Source organism: Chanodichthys erythropterus, chromosome 19, assembly GCF_024489055.1.
Source record: "Chanodichthys erythropterus isolate Z2021 chromosome 19, ASM2448905v1, whole genome shotgun sequence".
Taxonomy (NCBI): Eukaryota; Metazoa; Chordata; class Actinopteri; order Cypriniformes; family Xenocyprididae; genus Chanodichthys; species Chanodichthys erythropterus.
This window is the reverse complement of record NC_090239.1, coordinates 22,557,000-22,574,190: the sequence shown is the minus strand read 5'-3', so window position 1 is coordinate 22,574,190 and position 17,191 is coordinate 22,557,000. Positions and strand designations below refer to the sequence as shown.

Genomic DNA, 17,191 nt, shown 5'->3' with positions numbered 1-17,191 from the left:
GACAAGATTTCAGTTGCAACGTTTATTCAGAATGACAAACGAATAAAAACTGGCTGATTTAGGGGTTTGTGACCGCACAAATTGGCAACATTGATCTGAATATGTGGAATGCTTTCAACAGACGTGACAGTGAGCGCTTCGTATCCAGCTGTGGAAGAGACACAGATGTGCAGTTACAGACGCAGGTGAAGGTGATTTCAGTCAAAATCATAAGATTGATGCAGTATTTCCCCTGAATAATTAAGAGGCACTTTCTTTCACACCACTTTAACCGTTGAAACGTAGCCGACAAAACCTCCGATTCACTCGCAGACCGAGGAAAAAAATAGTGTAACTGTTCATTTTCACAAGAAATAATGTTTACATCGTTTTCTCACTTAATTAGAAGGCTTCTCCAAACGTCACTGAGAATCTAACTTCAGGTCATAAGATGGCATTAACATTGATTCATATATCAGCTTTTTATTATTTCATGGTCAGAATTGATCTAAACTGCTCCAGAAACCACAAAGTCCAAATGTTTTATCCCATTTTTTTGGTTGTAAGCTGTAAACATTTCAGAGAATATAAAATGAACCACGAGGCTTTCATTCGAGCCAGTGAGAGCAGAGAAATTAATATTTGACAAAGTCAGAAGATCAGAGTATTTATTGTGACCTGATGCCCATCAAATCCTGCGGCCTGATTCTTTGGGTTACAGTGAAGTCATGTTTATACACAAGGGAAAAGAACAAAAAACCCAATATTCAATAAAACCAAAGGGATTATTAAACCAAACATCTTTTTTCAGTCAGTTACATGTCCTAAACAAGGCCAAAATATGACGATAAGCTCCCAAAGGCCACAAGCAGGATACAACGAGTTGAACCATGATCTCCTATCATCTTTATTCGAAACTACTACTTTCATATTAAATTATACAAAAGAAAACCAAAAGAAAAGCAGAATAAGTGATAGTCTGAGTGTGTGTTCGGCAGACGACTCCATTCCTTACGCTTAAATGGCAGAATTAAATCGATCTTCAGCCCTTTTTTTCCGGAGACGCTCGTGTGAGTCAGAAGGGTTAACGTATGCAGATGCTCCTCCCACCCCGGTCAGCCGAGGGCCGTGATTGGTTCATGTGTTTTTGCTCCGCCTCCTGAGGCAGACGAGCTGATTGACGGGAACCCAGGGCTCCGGCTCTTCCGTCAGGAGGGAACTGTTCCCTTCAGATACCACATCCCTCCCAAACTCACACAGCACTCCTGAACACACACACACACACACACACATTATAAATTATAAAATATATATATATCTTTATCTTTATATTTATATATTACAGGCAATTTTTACTCCAGTTTTAATTATTTCAGTACATCCAGTTAAACGAAATTAAAAAATGCTGCCTTGGTCACTAGCTGAAATAAAATAAGTTTAGGTTGTCTTTTTATTTTTTTTTTATTTTAATGGTTATTTTACAATTACATTGATGGCTTTGTTTGTAAAATGCATATTTGTTTATGGTTGCTTAAGGTATGTATTAATACACAGGGGTTTTCTGTATTTACAAATGTATGAAAATATGAAAATTAAGTAGGTTTTTTTAATTCTGAATATTTAATTTTTAGTTGAGTTCTTGCTCATTTGTTATTTATTTATTTTTCTGACTTTCTTTAACTTGAAAAACAACTTAGAAAAATCAACGTTCAGTTAATTGAGAAATATTTATTATATTACATTTATTATATTATAATATTATATATTAGATTTTAAAGTAATTCAAAAGTTAAAAAAACAAAATGAAACAAAAATTAATAGCAGAAATAATGGAGTCTGACAGCTGAAAGGTTTGCGTCACCTTGAGCAGTCGATCCACGTCGGTTTTGGTGACGGCGTCACCGAGTTCCTGTGTGAGGCGCGTCTGGATGACGTTTCTTCTGACGCGATAGTTCTTCATGAAGATCTCGAACAGAACCTGCCGGTGCTGCGGAGGAAAACAGAATTCAGCTCAAAATCCTCCTTCAGACTCGTTTGTGCGGATCGACTGGAATCAGATCAGATTCAGCGAGTGTGAACGGCAAAAAACATCAAATCCATTTTGAGCTACATTCATATGTGGTTTGAAATCCTATTCAAATTGCATTTCTGGAAATCCACGGATTCTGCGTTATTTATGTCACTTTCTCACGCCACATAAAATGTAAACATCAGATGTTGTTATTAGACTTGTGCCGATATTCGGTAATGCGATATATCACGATAATGAATATGCACGTTATTGTTATCGTGGGCATTTCAAAATACCGTCAATAATACTTTTTTCCAATTATTAAATTTTTTTTAATGCATTAAAAAATACTTTCCCCATCAACCCTATAAAATGCACAACACCGCTGTATTCTGCATCAAAAAAACACGCGCTCAGATGTAAACAAGCTCAACGTGCACGAGAAGCACATGGCGGAGACGTGAAAGACGCGCTGAATGAAAGTGCACGTTCACTCTCTGACAGCAGAGGGCGCTGATGGAACAGCAGAGTGAAACGGTACCACGGAAACGCCATAAACAAAGCAACTGCGCTGGTGACGTTTTTAAAATGCCTCATACATATATTTTAATCTGGACTACAACATGCCCGAATGATTAGAAATGTTCTGATTATTTGTTATTGTTCAGTAAAACAGACATACGGCTTCATTAGTTAACATGTTAATTCATTATTACCAAACTGACAATGAAAAATACTTATAAAGCATTAATTATTCTTAGTTACTGTTTAATAACATTACTAAAATCAAAATAACTTTAAAATTTAATGGACCTGAGAGAAAACTATTAACAAAAAAATAATACTTTCTGTAACAAGTGTAGCTGTTGCTCAATCTTAGTTAATGCAGTATATAATGAGATCTTATTGTGAAGTGTTCCTGTTGTTCTTTATAGTCGAATTCTTTTGCACTTTAATCTGTGTGAAAATTTGATTTACATTTTTTGTGTATTGTATTATTGTATTTAAACATTCAGTTATTTTTGTTATTACAAAAAGAGTTCTTAAACCGGTTATACTATGACAACACTTTTTTTTGCAACTTACTTCAATATCGTGATAATACCGTATACCGTGATAAAAGCTTCAGCAATTAATCGCAACATGAAAATTTGATACCGTCGCATGCCTAGTTGTTATAGGAGACAAGCTGAAAATCACTGCAGAAAGAAGGCTGAGTTGTTGAAATGCGCCGGACGAGCCAAAAGTTACTATATAACGGAGACATGTTTAGAGACCAGCGCAGATCATATAAAAGACACAATCGGGATTTGGACTGACAGTGTGAACGTGGTTAGAATGAAGGTCACAACAACTCAAGCACCTTGTCAAAGGTTTCTCCGCTCTCCCACAGACCGAAGACCTTCTGCTCGTCCGCCGTGGCACCGCTCTGAGGAGGAAACTACACACACACACCCTTAATCCAATAAGCTTCAGGAACAAAAGGACTGAAGCACATCTTAAAATCAAACACATTATCTGAAGCAGCGGGACAGACACGGACATTAATGGGGGAATTAAAGCCAGAAACAAAAACAATTATTATCCCTCTGACGCACGCAAAATGAATCTTTTTACTTCAAAACAATAATATATAATCGTTCCCAATGTTTTTATTTCATCAAACGTGTATTCTGACTTTGTTAACCTTTGGTTAGTTCTTTGGGAACCACATCATAACATTTGATTCTTTTTAGACATTACTGGAAATCTTGACATACATAAAAATCACAAAATATAAACACATAGAATTATGGGATAGGGTCAAATGTAACTGCCTGTGGTGGTTTGGATATAAACAGGGCTGCTCCCTAATATTGACTAATCATTAGTCGACTGTAAGAGGATTAGTCAAACAAACGTTTTATTATTAGGAAAACACCTCGTGCTGAAGTCACACAGTCGGAGAGGGGCGGATCAGATGGATAACGGCGGGTCCTTCTGGTAATTACAGTGTGTCGGGCAGGACATCTAAACATCGACCTCAAACATGGCTTATCATTTGAAACATGTAAGTAGCGCTCGCTATAATGTTAAACTAGATTAATGTGTGATATAATTCGGCTATAGAGGCGCCGGCGCGATCACTTGCATTTCTTCTGTTAATAGCAGAAACTGCTTAAAATTAGAGATCGACCAATATATCAATTTACCGATATTTTCCCCGATATTTAAGCATTTTACCATTGGTTTTGTAATTCTCTCTGTTCATCATTAGTCTCGTGAAGTCGTCTGCATTCGTTCGCTCAGCGGGTTGATGCTCAGGAAATGCTCCACGGCCACCGCATGAAACTTTTAACAAGATTCAGTTGTTTAAAACACCGTAATTATATAAACATTTACTATATAACCATTAATTTGCTAATAAACATCCAAGTAAACAAAACTCGCGAGCGATCGCAGTTTGAGTATAGTTCTGTGTAAATGCAGAGATAAACAGCGCTTTGATATTTCATAATCTAGAACGACAAAAACATGAATAATTCTGATATAACAAACCAGTTGAGAAATGCAATAAAATACCATGTTTTGTTTGTTATATTCCAGAGAATATATTTAACATTATCCAGCGAATTATTCTCCATTCTTTAGCCCAATAAACAGCTTATAAATCTACTAAAACTGTAGTTTAAAATGAAGTATTATATTTCTGCAAAAGACTCCTGTTTTTAAATTTCTCCATTTGAAAACATTAGACATTCTACATTTATTTTGCTTATTGTTAATGTTAGTGTTGCTGCTGATTTTATAAATAAAATTATTTTTATAATATGAAGATTAAAATTAACAAATCTTATTTATACACCAATAAATGTTGTTTTCTATGCAATGAGGGAGTGAATGTTATAAATAAATGGTTTGTTCAGTTCAGTGGTGTTGTAATCGTGTTAAAAACAGAAGTATAACAGTAAATAAATATCGGTTATCGGTCACATAAATGATCGGTATCGGTTCTAAAAAAAAAAAAAAAAATCAATATCGTTCGATCACTATTAAATACTCCGTCATTTTGTCACACAAATCATTTGAAACTGTAAAGGATCTACTTTTATTTGTGTAAACTCACAATAACATGAAAACATTGTGCTTTTGTAAAATAAAGAACACAAACAGGAAGTGCTTTCTGCCTTCTGTGTCTCCCTGAACTGGAGCACGTCACAAAAATGAACCCAAACTCGGTGTATACTTGCCTCACAGACATGAGAAATATATCTATAGAAAGATTGAAATGTCTACTTTTAAATGAATCAATTCAAAATACTTTTTTTTTTGTAATCCGTATGAAAAATGCATTTCTCTCTATAGGTGCGTTCACTGTGGAGATGAGAGTCGGCATCATCAACTTCATCTTTGCAGCGACACTGACTCAGAAACACTGGTTTATTAATAAATTATTAAAATATTTCCTTGATATTTTTTACCCGACACATTCTTAATCATTACTTTTGCCGGTGCTTTGTGGCAGTTTTATGTTTGTGCTCGAGCTCATTATGGTTTAATATTCGTCAGTATATAATAGAGAAATTAAATTAATATAAACGTGTGATTAGTCGACTAATGGATTGAATGAGCGACTACTGGTCGACTAGAAAACTCTTCATTGAGGGGCAGCCCTAGACATGACATCACACTCTGAAGGGTTAAATTATATTTAATTATAAATATGATATTAAAATTACATGCTATTTGCTCTGAAAAAGCTTTAGAAAACTGTATCCTTTATTTTGACGATCCCGTCACAGTACTTACAGGCACCAGGATCTGTTTGCACTGGCTCTGGAGGATGGTGTCCTGCAGCATGCGGTCGGTCACATGTCCGTACGCGGAGTGACCCGTGGGCAAGCTGGCCAGATGCAGGTTAAACAACCGCTTCACTTCGCTCAGGCACAGGACGTAATGCTTTCTGAAGGTGCTCTGCACAAACTCCTGCAGCTCTGGGGTGAAAGCGTGACCGGCCCCGTGTCCGTTATGAGCGTCCGAGACCGGAGAGGTAGAGTTAGGGTAACCGTTGATGGAGCCGTTCAGGAGCGGGCCCGACGTGTCCATGGGCTCCTCAGAGTCACTCACGGGCTCTTGTTTGACCCGCACCGGAGCGCAGGCTTCACCGGAGGAGCCCGGGGGGCGCGACGCCTTCGTTCTGCGAGCGTCCAGCTCTCTCTGCAGGACGCCGTGGCTTTCCCTCGCGTTCTCTCGGGCCGCTTTGAGACGCTGGTCTCCGCTGACGTGAACCGGATCTGCAGCAACAAACACACGCTGAATGAAACATCCGTACAGGAGCGTTCAGTGTGGAGTCAGTATGATGTTTAAGGGCAGCAAGGACACATTAAACTGATCAAAAATGACATTAAAAGACATTTATAATGTTACAAATTGTTTCTTTTTCAAATAAATGCTGTTCTTTTGAACATTCTATTCATCAAAGAATCCTGAAAAATAAAATGTATCAGTTTCCACAAAAATATGACTGTGTTAATGATCATAAATGTTTCTTGAGCATCAAATCATCCTATCAGAATGATTTCTGAAGGATCATGTCACAGGAATAAATTACACTTTACTATATATTCACATAGAAAACAGCTGATTTACATTGGAATAATATTTCTGAATTTTACTATTTTTAAAAAAATATTTGTAAGTATATTTTTGATCAAGCAGAAGACTTTTCACAAACATAAAAAATATGTATATTAGTTATAAAAGTGTGTGTAAATGTATAGAGAACTCAAGAGAAAGTCAGAACATACCCATCTGAACATCCTTTTTAGGCACAAAGTCATCTTTGGAGAAGTTGAACACTTTTTCCAACCTGCAATATAGTGTTTATTTAGAGATTTTGTCCTCGTATTAAGATCAAACTGTGTACAATATCTAATATTCTTATTTAGCTAAAGCAAAATAATGATGTGCTCACTCTCGTTTTGTTCTAACCCTGTATAAGTCCACTTTTTCAGCTGTCTTGGTTGCAGAAATATTTATCCATTAATTTTCCCATTGGGGATTTTTTAAAAGTCTTCATTAAAGAGTTAAAAGCCATAAAACAAGCCAACGAGACACGAGGAGAAACACATTACAAACTTTGAAGTATTTAAATTGATTGAAAATCGTACAAACAGACAAAACTTAAGCTTTGAGGGGAAGAACAACAATCCCCATGAAGCATTGCAAATGACATGTTCAAATTAAAAATGGAGAAATATCAAATGAATCATTTGCAATGCTTCAAGGAAGTGGGTGGTTCTTCTGCCCCAATTTGTTTCGATTCTCTGATTGGTGGGGATTTCTCTGCAGAATCATGGGTAATGTAGTTTTTCCTCCAGGAATTCTGCTGTTAATCATGTGGGCTGTAGATTCAACAAACGCATACACCATCAATTAACAGCGTCGTAGCTCACAGTACGTCTGTCTTCAGCAGTTCATGAGTTATCATTAATAATCAGTTCACCTACGGAGAAATGAACAACATTTCTACTTCCAGAACCCGAATGTTGCACTCTATTTACTTTCTCTCCGTACAACTCGTGCATGATTTCTGAAGTTATTCGACAGCTCTGTACGGTGGAGGAACGATTATCAAATTATGTTCATTAATGTTCATTTCTGGATGAATAAATGCAACACATGATCAAACTCATAAGAATGTGAGAGGCCGTTTCGTACTTGGACTGAATGCCCATCCAGAGCATGTGCTGCCGCTGAGCCACATCAGGATGCTTTCGGACAAAATCATGATCTGTGGGCAACAGGAACTCCCAGCCTCGGTTTAATCGAGGGGCGGACATCTGCTCCAGGAAGTCCTTCACGTCCTCCGGAGGAAGCTGGAGTCACATGATAAACATCAACATGCTGATTAACATACATGATTAATGCACACAAAAAAATCATAATTAACCCCGTAAAGCCTGACATATGAAATAATAATTATTTGAAAAACTTTAGACAGAATATTTAAATGTTTTAATTTGTTGAGTATCATATTTGCTACATCAAGCTTTTATAACAGATGATGATATTTATATGGATGTAAATCAATGAGATCTTTATAACAGTACAGCAGATACTGACATTAAATGCATATAAATAAATATCTGCCAATTATATGTTTTATGATCAAATCTCTGTAGTTTTTAAACATAATGCAATGCAATACAATGATGATTGAGAGATGAACAAATAAACTTCCTCAAAAGATGATATTTGATCCTCATGATTTTTCTATAAAATGATGTATGATAATCAAGTAAAGCTGCTTACAATTACAAACAATATCAAAGTTATCCTTACATTTACTTGATAAAAATAGGTTTTCACTGCAGAAAGACACGTGAAGCACGAGATTAAGGTTTTACAATGATACTAAGATAAGAAAAGTCTAAATTATCTGTAGGAGATTGTGTGACGGGTTTATCAGCAAAGTTTTGATCATTTCGAGGCCTTTCATGCATCAAATATGAAGCAGTAGGATACACGAGGTTAAAGTCTAGATATGGTTTCAGAAATGTTCATGTTAACATCACAAGAGTAAAAACATTACATCTTACAGCGCCATCTTCTGTTATACTCGAGTAGTGATTATAATTCCGCTCACAAACCTTTATGATGGCAGCGACCTCTTTTCTCATCAGGGTTCGCTCCAGAGTGAATCTCCACATCTGAGAGCAAAGATAAAACACTTTTAGGAAATCAGCAAGTGCAACACATATTACACTGCACTTAATGATAGTGCTCGTCTTTACAATCCAAATAATATTAAGCTAAAATTCATATAAACTCACCACAAAGTCTCGGCCGCGACAGAGCACTTCAGCAGGAACGCCGCTGTGTGAACTGCAGGTGTTTTTGGGATACAGCACGTCACTGGAAGAGACAAATCGCAGCATTTTAGCGCTTCGTGCATCAGTTTCAGATTCAGCATAAACATAAATGTAAAAGCCTGACCTCTTCACGACCCAGTTGCCCTGGACGAGCAGCGCCACCTGCTGTATGCATCGCAGCACGGAGGTGGAGTCCGTCCCTGACGCCAGCAGCCCCATCAGGTTGGCGAACGGCATTACCTTGACTGACAGACAAAGGAAACATCTATATAGAGACTCGTGCTGCTGTACGACATGGGGAAAATCTCAGTTGTGATATTTAGTTTTTTATGTGATATTACGATATAAAAAATACAGAATATCTACTGTATGTTCAGAAAAAAATCATTTTAGACTGAGGTTTTTTTTTTTTTGATATTGTAAATCTGCACAGAAAATAATTATTAAAAAAGTAAAATTACTTTTTTTTTAAATAGCTGAACGATTTACAAAAAACTTCACAGTAATAAAAATATTTTTTGAAAGATTACTGGAATATGTTTTACTATTTCTGTCTTTCCATTTCAAAATTTGATGTTTAATTTAAAGTTACTTGAGATTCTCTGTAATTATTTGTGAAATTTACTAGCAATTTCTGTGTGAAAATTGTTTTGAAACAAATCCTACACCATTTTTGAAAATGATTTTAAAACACTTCAGTTTCATGTGCCACATTCCCACTGTTTTGACCAATTCAATATGACTTATGTGATTATCATCAAATAAAAAGATTACATAAAATAAGAAATATATTGTAATAACCAGCATTAGTTGAAGATTACAAAATTACAATACCAATATTTAAGTCTAGGGCTGTCAAATGATTAATCGCATTCAAAATAAAAGTTTGAGCTTGCATAATATATCTGCGAGTACTGTGTGTAATTAATATGTATATATAAATACACACAAATTAATATATATATATTTAAGAGAAATGTTTTTTTATGTACAAAATGTTATATTTATATATAATTTAAATTATATAAAAATATAAATAAATACATGTATTTGTAAATATTTCTCAAATATATACATGGATGTATTTGTATTATATATATATATATATATATATATATATATATATATATATATATATATATATATATATATATATATATATATATATATATATATATATATATATACACATACATACATATATATACATACATATACATATATACATATACATATATACATATATATATATATATATATATATAAAAACTACACACAGTACACCCACATATATTAGGCAAACTCAAACTTTTATTTTGTATGCGATTAATCGTTTGACAGCCCTATTTAAGTCTTAATTTCTTCATTCAAAAATGCACTGAAAATGGTAGCGCATACATTAATTTAATTAAATCTCAGTCGGCGTGATTTGACAATCGCACTAAACCATATTGCGACATCTATTTTGTGCAGCCTTAATAGAGACAGAAAAAATAGACCCTAAACGATAGCGTAACCCAAGCTGACCGTTCTTCATCAGCGTCTTGACCTGATCACCCAGAGGCAGGGTGCGGAGCTGGGCCATGGAGAGCACGTTACTGGGACCCATGGGCTTCACGCTAGAGAACGAGAGACAAAATAAGATCAGAAATCATCTGAAAAACTCAATGCATCCTACAGAAAGTTCCTCTACTTACACTTTTTCTTCAGCCAGAGGAGGCATGAGCATGGACAGATATTCACTGAGGAGAGAACAAAAACATCAGATGCACACACACACTTTACAGGAGGAGGTAAACACATCAGGGGTAAAAATCAAGAGAGCTTCACTCCATGCACTAACCGTGGTGTTTTCACCAGCTCTGTGTTTTCTGTGGTGTCCATGGCCTGACAGTAAAGATACTGGCGCTCATGCTCAGAACGGCCGTCCTACAGAAGCACAATAATCACAATAAATGAGGATTCATGCTTAATAAACACACACAGTGATAAAAATATTGAAGGTTAAATTAACTTATTTATATACAAACATTTAAATTACACTCAATGATGTTTGTATTATAAATAAAGTTTAGAATTACATAATCATATTTCTACTCCAATTCATTTTTTTTTAAATATAAACATTTAAATCGTGTCAGTCACACTGATTTATTCAAACATGCATTAAATATTGAAGAACATTATAATGATTATGTAACGATGCATTGCTATATTTATCTTTCTAGAGCACTTTTCTAGCTGACTAATGAGTTTATGGTCACTGAATATGTTTTTCTGAGGTAAATGTGACGTCACGTGACACTGAAGCTGTTTTATTGAGGTTGAAGCACTGATTGAGTGATTACACGAGACATGATACGGATTTCAGTAAGTTGTACTGTATATTTTAACATACCTTCAGATGTTCATGTTTATTTCACTGTAACTGGTATTAAAGCGGAGGAGAGGATGATCACATGCTTCTCTTTAACTGAGGCGCTAAAGCGATCCGTCACGCCACATTAAACGGCGCCGAAACGACATTTATTTTCTGAATCTCATAATAAGATGGACGTCATTTGAAATCGGAGACTTTGCTTCATATCAAAAGTAACAAAGATTATTGTGATTTATTGAATGGGAGGAGCTACATATTCTGCTCATTCATCAACTGAAAACAGACTAGACTAATCGATTCTTGGGATTTCAGAATCGATATCTGTTAGTAAAAATGAGAATCAATATTTTTTACCCAGCCCTAATGCACAGTATTGTCATTTCAGGCACTTTAAAATACTGTTAATGATTCTAGATGCCTGATTACAAACTGCTTAGATTTTTTAGAATGCATTTTTATACTGTGTAAAAGAGCGACTGAATGAAAATTGATCAAATAAAACAAATATTGCATATGTTTTTATGCTCATTTATGTACATCTTGGCATTTCCATCCAGTGTTTATATATATATTTATATAGTGCTTCTGTTTGTTCTGAGAATCACACTGAGATTAGATGTGTGGGTCATGTGATCACACTCACCTTTAGACCGTGGTAGTGCAGGTGAACCCAGGGCTCTTCCGCCTGTTTCTTCTGCAGGAACTCGTACGACTGGATGCGGCGCTGACGGGCCTGCTCTGACTCCGGCCGGGAAAACCTCACCTGGTTAAAAACAATAAGATAAGTGAACACAAAACACACACCGACTGCATTTTGTTCAACTGAATGAAGCCTTACAGTGATTTGTTTAACGTCTTCTTCTGCTTCATCCTGAGAAGAGTCTCCAGCTGTAAACAAACACATTCGTTAGTTAATAATGTGTCTAACACAGTGATTTATCCGTGCGCATCCGTATTGTTCCTCATAATCCTGAATCAGAATATCTTCCTCTTGCAGCTTCTCTTCTCTGATGATGAGGGCGGGGCAACCTGTCACTCACATGAGATCCACCAATAGCAAACCACAACCATCCAATCCAAATTAAAATCAAGCCCCGCCTTACATTTGTTCTTGTTTGCGAAGCGTTTCTGCACTATAGAGAAGAAAAGACTAGGGCAACTTCCCTTTCATGCGACTTTAAGATCAAATCAGATGTGATAGTGTAAAAATAGCGTCTCCTGACCTTCATTGGCCGCCTCTCTCTCTCTGTGTTTAGTATCAGCTTTATCCAAGTATGTGAAGCTCGGTCTCATCTGCAGGATTCCTTGCAGCGGAGTGAGATGAAGCTCTCCTGAACACATCAATAACAGCTCATCACGTCACAATACTTGACACTTCTGCTAATCTGAGACGTATTTTATTTCTTCATAATAAATTACCTTTGTGGAACACGGCTGCAGCGTAGCGGGACGTGTTCGTGGTCGCCTGGATCGACGAGAACGTTTGCTTGTCCATCATTTTCCTTTAAGCAGAAGGAAAAGATTAACACTAGTAACACCAAAGTTGGTTCTAAGCACCAGAAAGCTGATGTTCCTCACGTCGAATAAACGTTGGAGTCCTCGGAGGACGTGCCGTCCACATTGAGGGCGATCTGCTCCCCTTTACTGCGACAGTAGTTCGGACTCATGGTGTCCATTGCAACCTCCAGTTCAACCTGGATGTGAGGAGGGAAAAACGTGACCTCTGTGCTTTTAAAGAGGAGTAACTTCAGAAACTAGGAGTGAAAGCCGGCTTACTTTCTGCTGCTTGGGTTTAATTCTGGCCGCCAGATGAGTCGCGTTATTGTAGCTCATGGTTGCAGGACGCACCGGATACTAGAGGAGAAAACATACAACAATAGTGGCATTTCACCATGATCAGTCAATAACCAAAACTGCTCAGGCATTTTTATCTAGCCTTGTCTATAAACAAACACTTAAATATTATGCAAAATGATCTACAGCTCAAAAAGATGCATTAAACTGATCAAAACAGACAGGATAAGAAAATGGGCACTGAAACGCATACAAAAATGTCTTTTTGGAGAGTATTCACGTAAACACAGAGGATTGTGTGTTAAATAAACGTACACAGTCGAGAAATAAAACACATGTGTATTGGATCCGTACAGCTCTTAAAGTGACAGCAGTAAATAAATAAACCTGCTGGTGTCTGTCATTAATGATAATGTAGGAAAAATGAAGGAAAATCACTCTGATCTTGACTGAATAACTTCAGTAGCTTTAATAAGGATTAATCTATATTTAATGTGCACAGTTAGACTACGCAGTGTTATTTTATAAGCGACGAGAATACTTTTTGTGTGCAAAGACAAAAAAAAACATTAAATTCTCATGTTGTTTACGTCCAGCGCTTCCAGGTTCATCGTCAGAACGCCGACTCATTATTGGCCTGCATGCGTCGTGCTGATCACGTGACCAGCTTTGGCCAATACTGAGCCGGCATTCGGACGTAAACACGGAAGCTTCACTGTGTTACTGCATCACCTGCATAAGATAATGACAGAAGAGAAGAGATTGTTGAATAAAGTGGTTATTTTTGTTATTCTCGTCTCCTCATAACATTAAGGTTGATCCACTGCAGTCACATGACTGTTTTAACAATGTCTTTAGTTCCTTTCTGGACCTTGAAAGTGTTGATTATATTGCTCGGATTTCCTCAAAAATATCTTAATTTGTGTTCTGAAGATGAATGAAGGTCTTACGGGTGTGGAACGACATGAGGGAGAGGAATTAATGACAGAAATTATATTTGTGGGTGATTTTTTTTGTTTTTAATGTCCATTTTGTTTCTTTGCTCTTCTTGTATTGCTGTTTGTCTTCTGTAATTATTTTGATCTTTTACATCACGTACATTAGTCACACTAGTATTAGTTTTGCTGAAGTATCAATATTTCAGAAATTTCACTAATATTTCAAATCACTCACCAATAATTGTGATTTCAATATTGGCACTGAAGACTGGAGTAATGATGCTGAAAATTCAGCTTTGATCACATGATATAAATTACACTTTACTATATATTCACATAGAAAACAGCTGATTTACATTGGAATAATATTTCACTGTTTTACTGTATTTTTGATCAAATAAACACAGCTTTGGCGAGTTTTACCAACCCGAACTTTTGCACATTTTTATGTCCAACACATTCACCATCATTAAACTGCACTGCATTTATATCAGCAATAACCTCATGATCTGCCATTCTCACCTGGAACAGATACAGCTTTTCCACGAGGCTTCTGGCCAGATACACGTCAATCTAACGAGAGGAAGAGAGAGAGAGAGAGAGAGAGAGAATGAAGATAGACGCTCAACGGTGACGCTGCAGTTTGATCATCCTGTAGAAGTTCAACATGTCCTTTGACCTCTTGTATGATTGGATCGTCATCGTCTCCGCTGGCCATAGTGAAGACAGATGAAGAAACCACTGCTGGAAGACTTCAAACCTGTGAACACAAGAGAAAGCTATGAATATAATGTGATTATATGTGAATATATGAAACACAATACTGCTCCATACTGGTGATTAAAGCGTCAAAAATTAAATTTCTGTCATTAATTACTCACCCTCATGTCGTTCCACACCCGTAAGACCTTCGTTCATCTTCTGAACACAAATTAAGATATTTTTGATGAAATCCGATGGCTCAGTGAGGCCTGAGCAATGACACTTCCTCTCTCAAGATCCATTAATGTACTAAAAACATATTTAAATCAGTTCATGTGAGTACAGTGGTTCAATATTAATATTATAAAGCCACGAGAATATTTTTGGTGCACCAAAAAAACAAAATAATGACTTATATAGTGATGGCCGATTTCAAAACACTGCTTCAGGAAGCTTCGGAGCGTTATGAATCTTTTGTGTTGAATTTATTAATATTGAACCACTGTACTCACATGAACTGATTTAAATATGTTTTTAGTACATTAATGGATCTTGAGAGAGGAAATGTCATTGCTCAGGCCTCACCGAGCCATCGGATTTCATCAAAAATATCTTAATTTGTGTTCTGAAGATGAACGAAGGTCTAATGGCATGAGGGTGAGTAATTATTAATGACATTATTTTCATTTTTGGGTGAACTAACCCTTTAACTTGTCCCGAAACCAATATTGTGTTTACACACACACATATATATGAAAATATTGTGCTAGTAAATATACACAAACACACTAGAGACATATAAAGTCATTATTTTGACTCTAAATATAAAATTCTCATAAGTTAAACTTTACATACACACACATATTTTATATATATATATATATATATATATATATATATATATATATATATATATATATATATATATATATATATCTCACACACACACACACACACACACACACAATACATATAAGTTATACACACACTCGTGTAAACTGTCAATCAATCAGTGTTCGTCATGATAATTAGCAGGTAATGTTAATCGTTTAGTGAATGATGCAAGAGCGAGCAACACGACACTGACGAACAGCAGCTTCAAACAAACACGAACACAACAAGTTACATTACAATTAAAAGTAAAAATGTTAAAAACAAACACTTATGAGGGGAAACTGTCAGTCTCGAGCGAAACAACATGCTAAGCAGCGCTAGCGGCTCCTGACGCGCGTCACGGCGATCACAGGCACAATCACCACATCTGCGATCTGAACGCGTTTATATTCATGATCTTTGTGCGTGTGAAACTTTTGATACAGCATTGCCAGTGCCAGCATGCTGTGAACTCACTGACACACACACACAGCGAGGCCTCGACTGACCCACTGACCATCAAACCCGCAGCTGAGCTCAGATCTGACCTGTGACTGACCGCCGCTCGCCTCGACCTCTTCCCTCGCCCGAGCCTCTCTTCAGCTCAGTGTGTGGAGGAGACGAACTGTCTCTGTGCTGCCATGATGGTCATCATCAGCTGCAGTCAGACACGTGGGGAGGAGCCGTGTGCGCTCGCCACAATCCCACCATGCACTGCGGCCGCGACGCACTGGCCGCGTCACAATCCCTGCCAGAGCGGTATACCTAGGGATCTTGTGTCATGATTCAACTAGTGTGCATGTGCTGAAAGACATTATTCGCCACTGTTATTACAATTCCAGACATTTTATATATTAACATGCGCGTCATGTTTGACAATATTAGGCATATTTAATAGTTTATTAGCATACTCAAAACATTACCTATGAAATTAACTACTCTTAGTCAAGACAAAAATGATTCAAAATGTTTTTAGAAAAAAAAAAAAATCAAAAATGTCATTTTCACCACTCCAGTCTCACAGAAAATTATTAAATATGAAAATTAAACTCGATGTATGGAGGGCCATTTCTGCCACATGAGAAACAAATCATGATTTTGTACATCATAATTATGACATAAAAGTCTAAAGAATTACATACTAATCATATTTATGAGATGAAAAGTCGGAATTATGACATACTAAATTGAAATTATGACTTAAATTGTCACAATTATGATATAATTATGGCATGAAGTCCAAACAGAGATCATAATTTCACATTTTTAACCCATAATTTCCGGATATCATAATTATGACTGTGATTATGACTTATTGCCATAACTTTAAATCAAAATTATGACATAAACAGTCAAAATTATGAGCATCATAATTTTTACATTTTATTTCATATATTTAAATTTAAATATATTAAAATTTTTCTCATTATTATGACATAAAGTGTCAAATATATGAAATAAGTAAAAATGGACACACCATTTTGACTTGAAATGATGACATAAAAAGTCAAAATGTGTCAATATATTAATATATTTAACTTTTTATAATTACAGAATGACTTAGTGTCATAATAATGCATTTTTATGTCATAATTCTGAAAGATAAAGTCATAATTTCAACTTTTTATCACATAATTTCAACTTTTTCTCATTATTATGA

At 36.1% G+C, this 17,191-nt stretch overlaps 1 protein-coding gene across 3 annotated transcripts; it reads right to left on the bottom strand.

Annotated features, from left to right (window-relative positions):
• On the bottom strand, positions 1 to 16,221 carry polr3e (polymerase (RNA) III (DNA directed) polypeptide E). 3 transcript variants are annotated; one of them, XM_067369804.1, is made up of 21 exons: positions 16,080 to 16,221; positions 14,636 to 14,716; positions 14,479 to 14,529; positions 13,001 to 13,078; positions 12,803 to 12,918; positions 12,644 to 12,726; positions 12,448 to 12,555; positions 12,063 to 12,112; positions 11,868 to 11,987; positions 10,688 to 10,773; positions 10,542 to 10,586; positions 10,372 to 10,463; positions 8,969 to 9,089; positions 8,806 to 8,887; positions 8,623 to 8,682; positions 7,691 to 7,848; positions 6,778 to 6,839; positions 5,780 to 6,264; positions 3,354 to 3,431; positions 1,841 to 1,966; positions 1 to 1,244 (listed from the first exon to the last, which is right to left on the bottom strand). In XM_067369804.1, exons 2-21 carry the CDS (start codon positions 14,672 to 14,674, stop codon positions 1,188 to 1,190), a joined length of 2,097 nt encoding a protein of 698 aa, XP_067225905.1. In that variant the 5' UTR covers positions 14,675 to 14,716; positions 16,080 to 16,221; the 3' UTR covers positions 1 to 1,187. The 3 variants fall into 3 exon arrangements, with proteins under 3 accessions (XP_067225905.1, XP_067225906.1, XP_067225907.1); XM_067369805.1 differs by having other exon boundaries at positions 16,049 to 16,202; XM_067369806.1 differs by having other exon boundaries at positions 16,091 to 16,196.
• Positions 16,222 to 17,191: the final 970 nt, after the last annotated feature.